This window comes from Cololabis saira, chromosome 5 (assembly GCF_033807715.1).
Source record: "Cololabis saira isolate AMF1-May2022 chromosome 5, fColSai1.1, whole genome shotgun sequence".
Taxonomy (NCBI): Eukaryota; Metazoa; Chordata; class Actinopteri; order Beloniformes; family Belonidae; genus Cololabis; species Cololabis saira.
Genome location: NC_084591.1, coordinates 12,125,532 through 12,138,882, shown reverse-complemented (window position 1 = coordinate 12,138,882; position 13,351 = coordinate 12,125,532). Strand labels below are relative to the sequence as shown.

The 13,351-nt window shown below is 38.7% G+C and overlaps 1 protein-coding gene across 1 annotated transcript in view; it reads left to right on the top strand.

Moving 5' to 3' along the window:
* Positions 1-13,351, top strand: part of asz1 (ankyrin repeat, SAM and basic leucine zipper domain containing 1) — a 73,814-nt gene that overhangs the window by 3,730 nt on the left and 56,733 nt on the right. Inside the window, exons 2-5 of the mRNA XM_061722739.1 lie at positions 23-114; positions 5,727-5,753; positions 8,367-8,394; positions 13,084-13,161. Coding sequence (XP_061578723.1) covers positions 23-114; positions 5,727-5,753; positions 8,367-8,394; positions 13,084-13,161 — 225 coding nt within the window. The remainder of the gene's footprint in view (positions 1-22; positions 115-5,726; positions 5,754-8,366; positions 8,395-13,083; positions 13,162-13,351) is intronic.

Genomic DNA, 13,351 nt, shown 5'->3' with positions numbered 1-13,351 from the left:
ACCTGTTGAACACCTGGTGGAGCCGTGAGCAGCAACATGGAGCTCGCTTTCCCAGCTGGAGATGAGAGCGACGCCAGTAACGACGAGTGGGACCTCGGTCATTACTCCGCCAAGGTGGGTGGAAAACACGTGGTCGTTTATTCCGCTAATAGAGTAAATACTTCTAGTGTTATCTCTTTAAACCAGTGGTCACCAACCCTGGTCCCCGAGATCTACTGTCCTGCATGTCTTAGACCAGGGGTCGGAAACCCAAAAGGTTGAAAGAGCCATATTGGACCAAAAACACAAAAAACAAATATGTTTGGAGCCGAAAAAAGTGAAAAGTCTTGTATAAGCATTAGAATGAAGGCAACACATGCTGTATGTAGCTGTATTAGTTATAACTGGCTGGGGGAAGATTTTTTTTTTCATTATGCACTTCGAGAAAAAAGTGTAAATGTCGAGAAAAAAGTGAAAATTTTGAGAAAAAGGTCAAAAAGTAGAAAAAAGTCGAAATGTCAAGATTAATGTTGAAGTCCATCTTGATAAAAAAGTCGAAATGTCGAGAAAAAAGTCGAAATGTCAAGATTAATGTTGAAGTACAATCTTGATAAAAAAGTCGAAATGTCGAGAAAAAAGTCGAAATGTTGATAAAAAAGTCGAAATGTCGAGAAAAAAGTTGAAGTACAATCTTGATAAAAAAGTTCAAACGTCGAGAAAAAAGTCGAAATGTCGAGAAAGTCAAAAGGTCGAGGAAAAAGTGAAAATTTCGAGAAAATCTCGAGATTAATGTTGAAGTACAATGTCGAGAAAAAAGTCGAAATGTCGAGAAAAAAGTCGAAATGTCAAAAGGTCGAGAAAAAAGTCGAAATGTCAAGAAAAAAATCAAAAGGTCGAGAAAAAAGTTGAAATGTCGAGATTAATGTTGAAGTAAAATCTCGAGAAAAAAGTCAATGTCGAGAAAAAAGTCAAAATTTCTAGAAAAAAGTTGAAATGTCAAGAATGTCGAAGTACAATCTTGATAAAAAAGTCGAAATGTCGAGAAAAAAAATCGAAATGTCAAGACTAATGTTGAAGTACAATCTTGATAAAAAAAGTTCAAACGTCGAGAAAAAAGTCGAAATGTCGAGAAAGTCAAAAGGTCGATAAAAAAGTCAAAATTTCGAGAAAATCTCGAGATTAATGTTGAAGTACAATGTCGAGAAAAAAGTCGAAATGTCGAGAAAAAAGTCGAAATGTCAAAAGGTCGAGAAAAAAGTCGAAATGTCAAGAAAAAAATCAAAAGGTCGAGAAAAAAGTTGAAATGTCGAGATTAATGTTGAAGTAAAATCTCGAGAAAAAAGTCAATGTCGAGAAAAAAGTCAAAATTTCTAGAAAAAAGTTGAAATGTCAAGACTAATGTTGAAGTACAATCTTGATAAAAAAAGTTCAAACGTCGAGAAAAAAGTCGAAATGTCGAGAAAGTCAAAAGGTCGAGAAAAAAGTCAAAATTTCGAGAAAATCTCGAGATTAATGTTGAAGTACAATGTCGAGAAAAAAGTCGAAATGTCGAGAAAAAAGTCGAAATGTCAAAAGGTCGAGAAAAAAATCGAAATGTCGAGATTAATGTTGAAGTGAAATGTCGAGAAAAAAGTCGAAATGTCAAGAAAAAAGTCAAAAGGTTGAGAAAAAAGTTGAAATGTCGAGATTAATGTTGAAGTACAATCTTGATAAAAAAGTTCAAACGTCGAGAAAAAAGTCGAAATGTCGAGAAAGTCAAAAGGTCGAGGAAAAAGTGAAAATTTCGAGAAAATCTCGAGATTAATGTTGAAGTACAATGTCGAGAAAAAAGTCGAAATGTCGAGAAAAAAGTCGAAATGTCAAAAGGTCGAGAAAAAAGTCGAAATGTCAAGAAAAAAATCAAAAAGTCGCGAAAAAAGTTGAAATGTCGAGATTAATGTTGAAGTAAAATCTCAAGAAAAAAGTCAATGTCGAGAAAAAAGTCAAAATTTCTAGAAAAAAGTCGAAATGTCAAGAATGTCGAAGTACAATCTTGATAAAAAAGTCGAAATGTCGAGAAAAAAAATCGAAATGTCAAGACTAATGTTGAAGTACAATCTTGATAAAAAAAGTTCAAACGTCGAGAAAAAAGTCGAAATGTCGAGAAAAAAAATCGAAATGTCAAGATTAATGTTGAAGTATAATGTCGAGAAAAAAGTCGAAATGTCGAGAAAAAAGTCGAAATGTCAAAAGGTCGAGAAAAAAATCGAAATGTCGAGATTAATGTTGAAGTGAAATGTCGAGAAAAAAGTCGAAATGTCAAGAAAAAAGTCAAAATTTCTAGAAAAAAGTTGAAATGTCAAGACTAATGTTGAAGTACAATCTTGATAAAAAAAGTTCAAACGTCGAGAAAAAAGTCGAAATGTCGAGAAAGTCAAAAGGTCGAGAAAAAAGTCAAAATTTCGAGAAAATCTCGAGATTAATGTTGAAGTACAATGTCGAGAAAAAGTCGAAATGTCGAGAAAAAAGTCGAAATGTCAAAAGGTCGAGAAAAAAATCGAAATGTCGAGATTAATGTTGAAGTGAAATGTCGAGAAAAAAGTCGAAATGTCAAGAAAAAAGTCAAAAGGTTGAGAAAAAAGTTGAAATGTCGAGATTAATGTTGAAGTACAATCTTGATAAAAAAGTTCAAACGTCGAGAAAAAAGTCGAAATGTCGAGAAAGTCAAAAGGTCGAGGAAAAAGTGAAAATTTCGAGAAAATCTCGAGATTAATGTTGAAGTACAATGTCGAGAAAAAAGTCGAAATGTCGAGAAAAAAGTCGAAATGTCAAAAGGTCGAGAAAAAAGTCGAAATGTCAAGAAAAAAATCAAAAAGTCGCGAAAAAAGTTGAAATGTCGAGATTAATGTTGAAGTAAAATCTCAAGAAAAAAGTCAATGTCGAGAAAAAAGTCAAAATTTCTAGAAAAAAGTCGAAATGTCAAGAATGTCGAAGTACAATCTTGATAAAAAAGTCGAAATGTCGAGAAAAAAAATCGAAATGTCAAGACTAATGTTGAAGTACAATCTTGATAAAAAAAGTTCAAACGTCGAGAAAAAAGTCGAAATGTCGAGAAAAAAAATCGAAATGTCAAGATTAATGTTGAAGTATAATGTCGAGAAAAAAGTCGAAATGTCGAGAAAAAAGTCGAAATGTCAAAAGGTCGAGAAAAAAATCGAAATGTCGAGAAAAAAGTCAAAAGGTTGAGAAAAAAGTTGAAATGTCGAGATTAATGTTGAAGTACAATCTTGATAAAAAAGTTCAAACGTCGAGAAAAAAGTCGAAATGTCGAGAAAGTCAAAAGGTCGAGGAAAAAGTGAAAATTTCGAGAAAATCTCGAGATTAATGTTGAAGTACAATGTCGAGAAAAAAGTCGAAATGTCGAGAAAAAAGTCAAAAGGTTGAGAAAAAAGTTGAAATGTCGAGATTAATGTTGAAGTACAATCTTGATAAAAAAGTTCAAACGTCGAGAAAAAAGTCGAAATGTCGAGAAAGTCAAAAGGTCGAGGAAAAAGTGAAAATTTCGAGAAAATCTCGAGATTAATGTTGAAGTACAATGTCGAGAAAAAAGTCGAAATGTCGAGAAAAAAGTCGAAATGTCAAAAGGTCGAGAAAAAAGTCGAAATGTCAAGAAAAAAATCAAAAAGTCGCGAAAAAAGTTGAAATGTCGAGATTAATGTTGAAGTAAAATCTCAAGAAAAAAGTCAATGTCGAGAAAAAAGTCAAAATTTCTAGAAAAAAGTCGAAATGTCAAGAATGTCGAAGTACAATCTTGATAAAAAAGTCGAAATGTCGAGAAAAAAAATCGAAATGTCAAGACTAATGTTGAAGTACAATCTTGATAAAAAAAGTTCAAACGTCGAGAAAAAAGTCGAAATGTCGAGAAAAAAAATCGAAATGTCAAGATTAATGTTGAAGTATAATGTCGAGAAAAAAGTCGAAATGTCGAGAAAAAAGTCGAAATGTCAAAAGGTCGAGAAAAAAATCGAAATGTCGAGATTAATGTTGAAGTGAAATGTCGAGAAAAAAGTCGAAATGTCAAGAAAAAAGTCAAAAGGTTGAGAAAAAAGTTGAAATGTCGAGAAAAAAATCGAAATGTCAAGATTAATGTTGAAGTACAATCTTGATAAAAAAGTTCAAACGTCGAGAAAAAAGTCGAAATGTCGAGAAAGTCAAAAGGTCGAGAAAAAAGTCAAAATTTCGAGAAAATCTCGAGATTAATGTTGAAGTACAATGTCGAGAAAAAAGTCGAAATGTTGAGAAAAAAGTCAAAATTTTGAGAAAAAAAATCAAAATGTCTAGATTAAAAGGGAAAAAAAGAAGAAAAAAAAGGTCAAACGTTTTTGAAAAAGCTCCAGGAGCCACTAGGGCGGCGATAAAGAGTCACATGTGGCTCTAGAGCCGTGGGTTGCCGAGCCATGGCTTAGATGTTTCCCTGCTTCAGTACACCGTGATACAAGGATCTGTGTCAACAACAGAAGTGTCCAGACCTTGATAACAAGCTAATTAGGACCGTTAATTAGAATCAGGTGTGCCGAGGCTGGGAAACGCCCAAAACATGCGGGACAGTAGATCTTGAGGACCAGGGTAGGTGACCACTGCTTTAAACAATGTTTTTTTTCTTTTATTTGATACCCTTTTAAAGGGTAGTAATGCTCATTTAGCCACGCAGCATACCAATAAAAGCAAGGCATAAGTAACATAAATGGTGTCACTGTAGTTAACCTTGACCTTATTAGGAAAAACCCAGAAAAAGACAAATTTGCAGAGTTTTTATAGACTGTAAAACGCAATGGACAAAGCATTAGGTCACGTGACCAATCCATTTCTGAAGAACGGTTTCTAATCCCGTTGTTAGTCATACAATTGTGCAATAACTTCTGCAATATTACCATACCTGTCAAGTTTTGGATTTAAAAATACTGGAAATTGGGGCTTCCGGTTGGTGAGCAGATGGAGTAGACGTGTTTCGTGAGTGCTCCCGTAAATGCCAAACTTTTTAAACCACCAAGCCCTCAAACTCTCAAACTTTTTCCTTTAAAAGGGATTCCCTGTTGCTGTTTTTCTTTTTTTTTGTCTCGAACGAGCCCACTTACCTCCGAGATGGCTTCGAAGAGCGGCAAGTCGGGAAAAAAGGACGAGGCTGGCGCTGTCTTAACCCTGGCGGCCATTACCACGTTGCTGGAAGAACACCGCGCTGCCCTGGCCGCCGAGTTCAAAAATACTTTCAGTCAGCTCGACTCCAAACTCGACCAAACGCGGCTCGCGGTCGAGGACCATGGCCAACGGGTTTCGTCCCTTGAACTCGCCACAGAAGACCTCAGCCAGCGAGTTACGGACCTTGAAGGCATCTGCTCGACTCTACGGGATGATAATGCTCGGCTGAAGGCTAAGGTGGTGGATTTGGAAAGCCGAAGCAGAAGGCAGAACATCCGTATCCTGGGCTTACCGGAGTCTACCGAGGGCGGGTCTCCAACGGCTTTCTTCTCCAAGCTGCTGTGTGAGGTGTTCGGGAACGATACGCTGCCGTCACCGCCAGAGATAGACAGAGCGCACCGCTCGCTCGCCGCCAAGCCGGCCCCGGGACAGAGACCGCGTCCGGTCATCCTCCGCCTTCACCGGTACCAGACGAAAGATATCCTCGTCAGGGAGGCGCGCCGGAGAGGAAAGGTGGAATATCGCGGCCACCCCATCCGGATAGTGGAGGATTACAGCCCCGAAGTTGCCAGCCAACGAGCGGAATACAGCGGAGTCATGTCGGAGCTCTACCAGCTGGGTCTGAGGCCGGCTCTGCTCTTCCCCGCCCGGCTCCGGCTCACGCTGTCCGGGGGGGCCAGGAAGTGGATCGGCTCCGTGGATGAGGCGCGCAAATTCATCACGAGTCGCAGCAAAACTTCAAACCCGCCGTAACGGGACCGTTGGAGGCTGCCACGGCTCCGCCTGCAGCCCGGTGCGGCTCACTGACGCTCACGGACTGACTTTTTTTTTTCTCTCTCCCTTTTTTTTTTTTTTTTTTTTTTTTTTTTTACGTGAGCCACATTATTCCTGAGGGGAGGGTGAGTAACCCCGCGACAACCAGTATTTTCTCTGTTGTTAGTTTGACTGCCCTTTTGCAAATATTATTAATTTGCAGTTCTTTTTGGCTATTTGAGGGAAGGGGGAAAATAAGTGGTGAAGAGGGAGAGAAAAAAAAAAAAAAAAAAAAAAAAAAGCTTTTCCGATTTACCTATAAGTTTTGTAATAATTGTAAGCTGTTAACCTTACTTTTACGCTGCTTAAGTCGGACGTTTTATATTTTATATTTTTGTACAAATATTTCTGGGCTCATATCGGGACTTCCAGGTCAAGATTTGAGAGGGTATTTCTTTTTTTTATTTATATCTACACGTTTTAAGGTGCTAATATGTATACACCCATGATACGGGAGCAAAAGCTATTAGTGTGTAGGATTGGAAGATGCGTTATTGCACTTTGTTTGTTTTAAAGAGCTTGCTGCTTTTTTTTTATTTTTCTATAGCAGCTGTCTTAGTTGGGGGGGGTGGGTCGGGGGGATATGTCACTGCCAGAAACTTTGCATTAACTCTTTTCAACTCATTACTTAATGTGGGTCACATTCAACCTCCTTTCCGTTTTCTTTTTTTCTGCCTAGGTCATTGTGCACACCTAATTTTTCTTCTTAGATATTATGAGTAGATACTTGAAGTTGGTGAGCTGGAATGTTAAGGGTCTGAATCACCCTGTTAAAAGGAAGAGGATCTTCTCACATCTAAAACACCTTAAAACAGAAATAGCCTTTCTACAAGAAACTCATATTCGCAGTTCTGATAATAGCCGCCTGTTCCCGAGGTGGTCAGGGCAGAGATTTCACTCCTCCTTTCAAGCTAAGGCCCGAGGAGTTTCAGTTCTGATCAGTCAGGATGTTTCATTTGAGCAGCACAATGTGATTTCTGACAAGTTTGGTCGCTACGTGATCGTTTCTGGGAAATTATTCAATACATTGGTCGTACTTGTGAACGTTTATGCCCCTAATTCAGATGATGCAGTCTTTTTTGAACGACTGTTTTCACTGCTCCCTGACCTTAATACATATTCTCTCATACTGGGTGGTGATTTTAATTGCTGGCTCGACCCAGTCCTAGACCGATCCTCTACCAACCCCGGCACAGCAAGTAAGTCAGCCCGTCTTATTCAGGCGTTCCTTTCTGACTACGGTGTTTGTGATGTGTGGCGTTCTTTACATCCATGTGACAGAGAATACTCCTTTTTCTCACAAGTGCACCACACATACTCGAGGATTGATTATTTTTTTATTGATAATCAACTGATTCCCCTGGTTCATTCCTGTGCTTATCAGAGCATTGTCATTTCCGACCACGCTCCTGTGGTTCTAACCATGTCCCTTCCTGACCTACCTCAGAGAGACAGACAGTGGCGATTCAATTCAACTCTGCTGTCGGACACAAATTTTGTTAAATCTATGGAAACGGAAATAGCCTTTTTCCTATCCACGAATATGACTCCAGGAATGTCTAGTCTAACTGTCTGGGACTCCCTCAAGGCTTATCTCCGGGGACAGATTATATCCTACACTGCTAGGGTGAGGCAAAAATCTTATAGGGAGCGATCAGACCTTGCCCGCCAAATCAAAGAGGTCGATGAAGAATATTCTCGGACTAAATCCCCAGATCTTTACAAAAAGCGGCTAGAACTTAAAACTAAATTTGACCTGCTTACCACTCACCCAATTTAACAGTCACTTCTGAAAAGTAAAACCAGGTTTTATGTTTATGGAGACAAATCTGACAAATTATTAGCCAACCAACTTAAAGGCTCTAAGGCTAAACAAAATATTTCTAAGATTCGATTACCTAATGGCCATGTAACTACAGACCACTTACTCATAAATGAAGCATTCAGGGACTTTTATACCCAGCTATACACCTCAGAATCTCAGACTGATCGAGATGAGATTGCGGACTTTTTAAATAGTCTTAGTATTCCCAGTCTTTCACCAGATCTAAGGAAGACATTAGAAGAACCGATATCCCTGATGGAAATTACTCGAGCCATTTCTTCACTGCAGTCGGGTAAATGTCCTGGCCCTGATGGCTTCCCGGCGGAATTTCTAAAGAAATTTTCTACTCTGCTTTCCCCACTGCTATCTACAGTTCTTTCAGAATCCTTCAGCCACGGTTCCCTCCCTCCTTCTTTTTCGGAGGCCTGCATCACCCTCATAGCTAAAAAAGGGAAGGATCCTACTGAATGCGCCTCCTACAGGCCCATCTCCCTATTAAACACAGATGCTAAAATCCTAGCTAAAGTCCTAGCCCATAGGCTGGAGAATGCCCTCCCCACAATTATATCTGAAGACCAAACTGGCTTCATTAAAGGTAGGCAGTCTTACTTCAACACAAGGCGACTGTTCAATATTATCTACTCTGCCTCTGAGGCTATCCCTGAATGCGTTGTCTCTCTGGATGCGGAGAAAGCATTTGATCGCGTCCAATGGGATTATCTCTTTGCTGTGCTGGACAGGTTTGGTTTTGGTCCGAACTTTGCTCTGTGGATTAAACTTCTCTATTTACACCCAACAGCCTCAATTCGTACTAACTCTCAACGGTCAAAACCATTTAATCTGCATCGTGGAACCCGTCAGGGGTGCCCCCTTAGTCCCATGCTTTTTGACATGGCTATCGAACCGCTTGCCACAGCGCTCCGATCTTGTGAGGATGTGTCCGGTATCTGGAGAGGTGGCAGGGAACATAAGGTCTCGCTTTATGCCGATGACCTCTTGCTTTTCATCTCTCACCCTCTGGCCTCATTACCCCCTGCGCTGTCACTTCTCAGTCAGTTTGGGAAACTCTCAGGCTATAAACTGAATCTCAGCAAAAGTGAGCTTTTCCCTACCAATCTCGAATCGCATGCTTTAGACCTTTCCAATTTTCCCTTTAAAATCGCAAATGACAAATTCTCCTATTTAGGCATATCTGTGACAAGGAAACACAAAGACCTGCTCCAAGAGAATCTTATCTCATTGTTAAATGAGACCAAACAAACCCTTACACAATGGTCACCCCTGTCAATGTCTCTTGTGGGTCGCATCAATTCAGTCAAAATGACCATTTTACCTAAATTTTTGTACCTTTTCCAGACCTTACCACTCTTTATTCCTGGTTCTTTTTTTCAGTCCCTTGACTCAGTTATATCTACATACCTATGGCGGGGTAAACGCCACGTTTGAACAAAACTCACCTTCAAAAAATTAAGTCTGCAGGTGGTCTGGCCCTCCCAAACTTTCGTTATTATTATTGGGCTGCTAACCTGCGCTGCCTTGCATTCTGGTCCTTCTACAGCGACGGCGCTGACCGCCCTGACTGGGTGGCGATGGAGTTACATCCAACTGATGACCTGTCAATTCCTGCCCTACTCGGCTCCTCACTTCCACTTCCTCCACTTAAATCAATCAAAAACCCAGTGGTTAAACATTCTCTTAGAATTTGGGCCCAATTTAGGAAGTTTTTTGGTTTTCACAGCTTCTCTCTTCTTAGCCCCATTGCATCAAATCACTCTTTCAAACCATCCCTTGAGGACCCCACCTTCCAGGAATGGCACAGGAGGGGTATGATTCGTTTTAGAGATATGTTCATAGACGGCACCGTGGCATCTTTTGAGCAGTTAAGTAGTAAATTCAGCCTTCCAAAATCACATTTCTTTAGGTATCTTCAGGCTAGACATTTTGTTCTTTCCCAGACACCCAGCCCTGGTGCATCGATAGGCTCGACCACAGTTGACAAAGTTCTTGCCACAGACCCATTCAAAAAGGGGCTCATTTCGTCTTTCTATGGCATGTTGCTGGATCTTAAGAGTGCCCCTACAGATAAACTCAAAGCAGCATGGGAGCAGGACTTAGGGCTTCCCTTATCAGAGGATACCTGGGAGTCCATACTCAAACTGGTTAATACAACCTCCATGTGCGCACGTCACTGCTTAATTCAGTTTAAAGTGGTACACAGGGCTCATATTTCAAAAGCAAAGTTATCCTCCATGTACCCAGATATTAGTCCATACTGTGTAAGATGTAAAGTAGCAGAAGCCTCTCTCATCCACATGTACTGGTCCTGCCCATGTCTAAACAAGTACTGGATGGAAGTATTTCATACTCTCTCTCTGGTGCTTAAAATCAGATTAGAACCAAACCCACTGACTGCCCTGTTTGGGGTCATGGAGGGAGGAAGGAAGTTAACCACTGCACAGGGGCACACTTTGTCTTTTGCCTCCCTTTTGGCTCGTCGGGCAATTCTGTTCAGGTGGAAGGATCCCTTCCCTCCTACTCGTGCGCAATGGCTGGAAGACATCATGTCCTGCTTAAAACTGGAGAAAATTAGATACTCGCTTCGGCAATCAAATAAGTTCCAGAAAGTGTGGGGACCTTTTCTAGAAGCATTTCAGACCCTGTGAACTATACTTCATATTTCTTTTATATTCCTAGTGCAGGCTTTTGATGTTAGAGTGACCTCATATTGTGATTAGTAATCTGGCAGTGACAGGGGAGGGATTAGTTTGGTCTGTAGTTTGTTTTTGTTACTATTTTATATTTTTTCATACTGTTTAATTGTTTTTTATATTCTGTACACTGGTGTATGCTATGATTAACATGCCCATGCCTAATCAAAATGTTTGTAATTGACATGCAGCATTTCACCTTTTTTATTTTGTGAAAATTTTAATAAAAAGATCTTGAATTAAAAAAAAAATACTGGAAATTTTCCACTAACCGAGGTCCAGTATCTTATATTATAAGACAGATTTACGAGAAATGTAAAATAACTACCTGTCAACCAGTTATTGACTACAATTATGTGCTCAGAATCTGATAAGTCTACCTTTGTTGACACTGAAATGCTGTGGACATTCCTGTGTATGTAATTCCTATAATACAGCTTAGAAAAAACACAAATTGAATTAAAGCACATTTATTTATTTTAAATATTTTCAGTTTATTTTATTTTACCGGTATATTGATTTTCTTCAAGTCTACAGTTTGACATGAAGGTCTGGGGGCATCAACTTGCTTTTGCAGCCGCCCCCTAGTGGTCAATTGAAAAACTGCAGCATTTATTTCTTCCCCATCGGCCCCCATTCTGGAAGTTTAATCGTTGGCGTTTGGGTTGACAGTGCAGTCTGTGGGCTCACCTGTGGGCTCACCCACCACCCAAGAATTAAACTTCAAGTGCAGCCACAAACATGTAAAATGAAAAGGCATTTATATCCATATATCTCCAAATGTCAATCTGACGTGAAGTATAATGTGTCCGGCTCATACCATTAGCGGTGAAATGAGACCAACGTGAACTGGTCGTCAAGGACAATGAATTCTACGGCTTTCAGGAAAATTTCTCTTATCGCTGAAAATCACACAGCAGAATTTGCTGCTGTGGAACTTCCAAATTTCCCATAGTGCATTGCTGTTAGAGTAACACAGGAATGCACACCATTTAATCAGAGGTTTGCTTCAACAAGCTCAGACTTATTTGTCCATCACAGGTGACCTTTGATCCACAGAGGTTTGTCAACTAACATCTGTAGGCTGGCATCAGTAGTCGTCCAGATGTTGCTTGTATTTGAGTGACTTTTATTGAAATTCTATGGTGAGTGTTCCTAGGGGTGGGAAAAAATATCAATACTTTGTCGGCTGATTCAATATCGATATTCAAAATTTTAATATAATACATCCTATTTCCGACGAGTTGTAAATCCAGTACAACTTTATTGTATACATAGTAGGGATGCGCGGTATGGACTAAAAAATGTATCTCGATAATTTCTGGCATTTATCCCGATAACGATAAAAATGACGATAAAAAAAAATACCAATTCAACTCCACCTTTGTAACTATAAATCTATCACCACATTCAGTCTTTGGAGCCAAAACACTGCTCTAAAAGATACTAAATACTACTAAACTACACCAATTAAATTGAATTGATAAAAACCAATTAAATGATTCCACCTGTACTGCAAAACTGTAATGACTCAGATCCGCCACAAAAACCTCATCAATGGGAATTTTTCTTTCTTTCTTTCTTTCTTTCTTTCTTTCTTTCTTTCTTTCTTTCTTTCTTTCTTTCTTTCTTTCTTTCTTTCTTTCTTTCTTTCTTTCTTTCTTTCTTTCTTTCTTTCTTTCTTTCTTTCTTTCTTTCTTTCTTTCTTTCTTTCTTTCTTTCTTTCTTTCTTTCTTTCTTTCTTTCTTTCTTTCTTTCTTTCTTTCTTTCTTTCTTTCTTTCTTTCTTTCTTTCTTTCTTTCTTTCTTTCTTTCTTTCTTTCTTTCTTTCTTTCTTTCTTTCTTTCTTTCTTTCTTTCTTTCTTTCTTTCTTTCTTTCTTTCTTTCTTTCTTTCTTTCTTTCTTTCTTTCTTTCTTTCTTTCTTTCTTTCTTTCTTTCTTTCTTTCTTTCTTTCTTTCTTTCTTTCTTTCTTTCTTTCTTTCTTTCTTTCTTTCTTTCTTTCTTTCTTTCTTTCTTTCTTTCTTTCTTTCTTTCTTTCTTTCTTTCTTTCTGGTTCATATCTTTCTGGTTCATATCTTTCCTTCCTTCCTTCCTTCCTTCACGTACGTTGTGCGTGGATTTAACGCAGGACCATAAATCAGCTTTACACAAAAACGTCATCAACGGGAATTTATCGTTTTTACCGCGAGATGATAAATTCTTACCGTGGTGAATTTTTTTGACGGTTTATCGTGAAAGGTAAAATATCGCCCATTCCTAATACATAGGATTAAATAATATTGTTAATGTTAATTTCATATTATGTAAATAATATGAAAAACATATGGAAATATGTTGTAACTTGAGCTTGTTTACTTACAATAAAACGGCATGGATCATTTGAAAAAACCTTGATTTGACTCAGTTACAGTTTCAGCGAACTATGTATAACAACGCAATACATCTCAAAATTTGGATATCGCAATATCATATTGTGACTCGAATATCGTGATGTGTATCCTTTCGCGAGGTCCTTGACAGTACACAGCCCTAATTGTTCCTTATTTCCCCAGAAACCTGATGTAACTGTTGAACCACATGAAGAAAATGACGACATCTCGGTGCTGAAAAGGGCCATCAGTCACGGAGACGTCGATACTGTGGAAAAGCTCTTGGACAAAGGCAAGTTTTTACTTCTCATGATGAGAAAGCGTTGTTGTCATGGTAACTAAAATGGGTAGATGTCAAAGAAACGAGTTTTTCAGTTCAAACTGTTTATGAAAGATGTTTTTATGTACGATATATGTGTAAAAGATGAGCCAGGAGGAGCTGGACCCACACATTTGAACACATTTGTGTGTTGGAGGGTTGG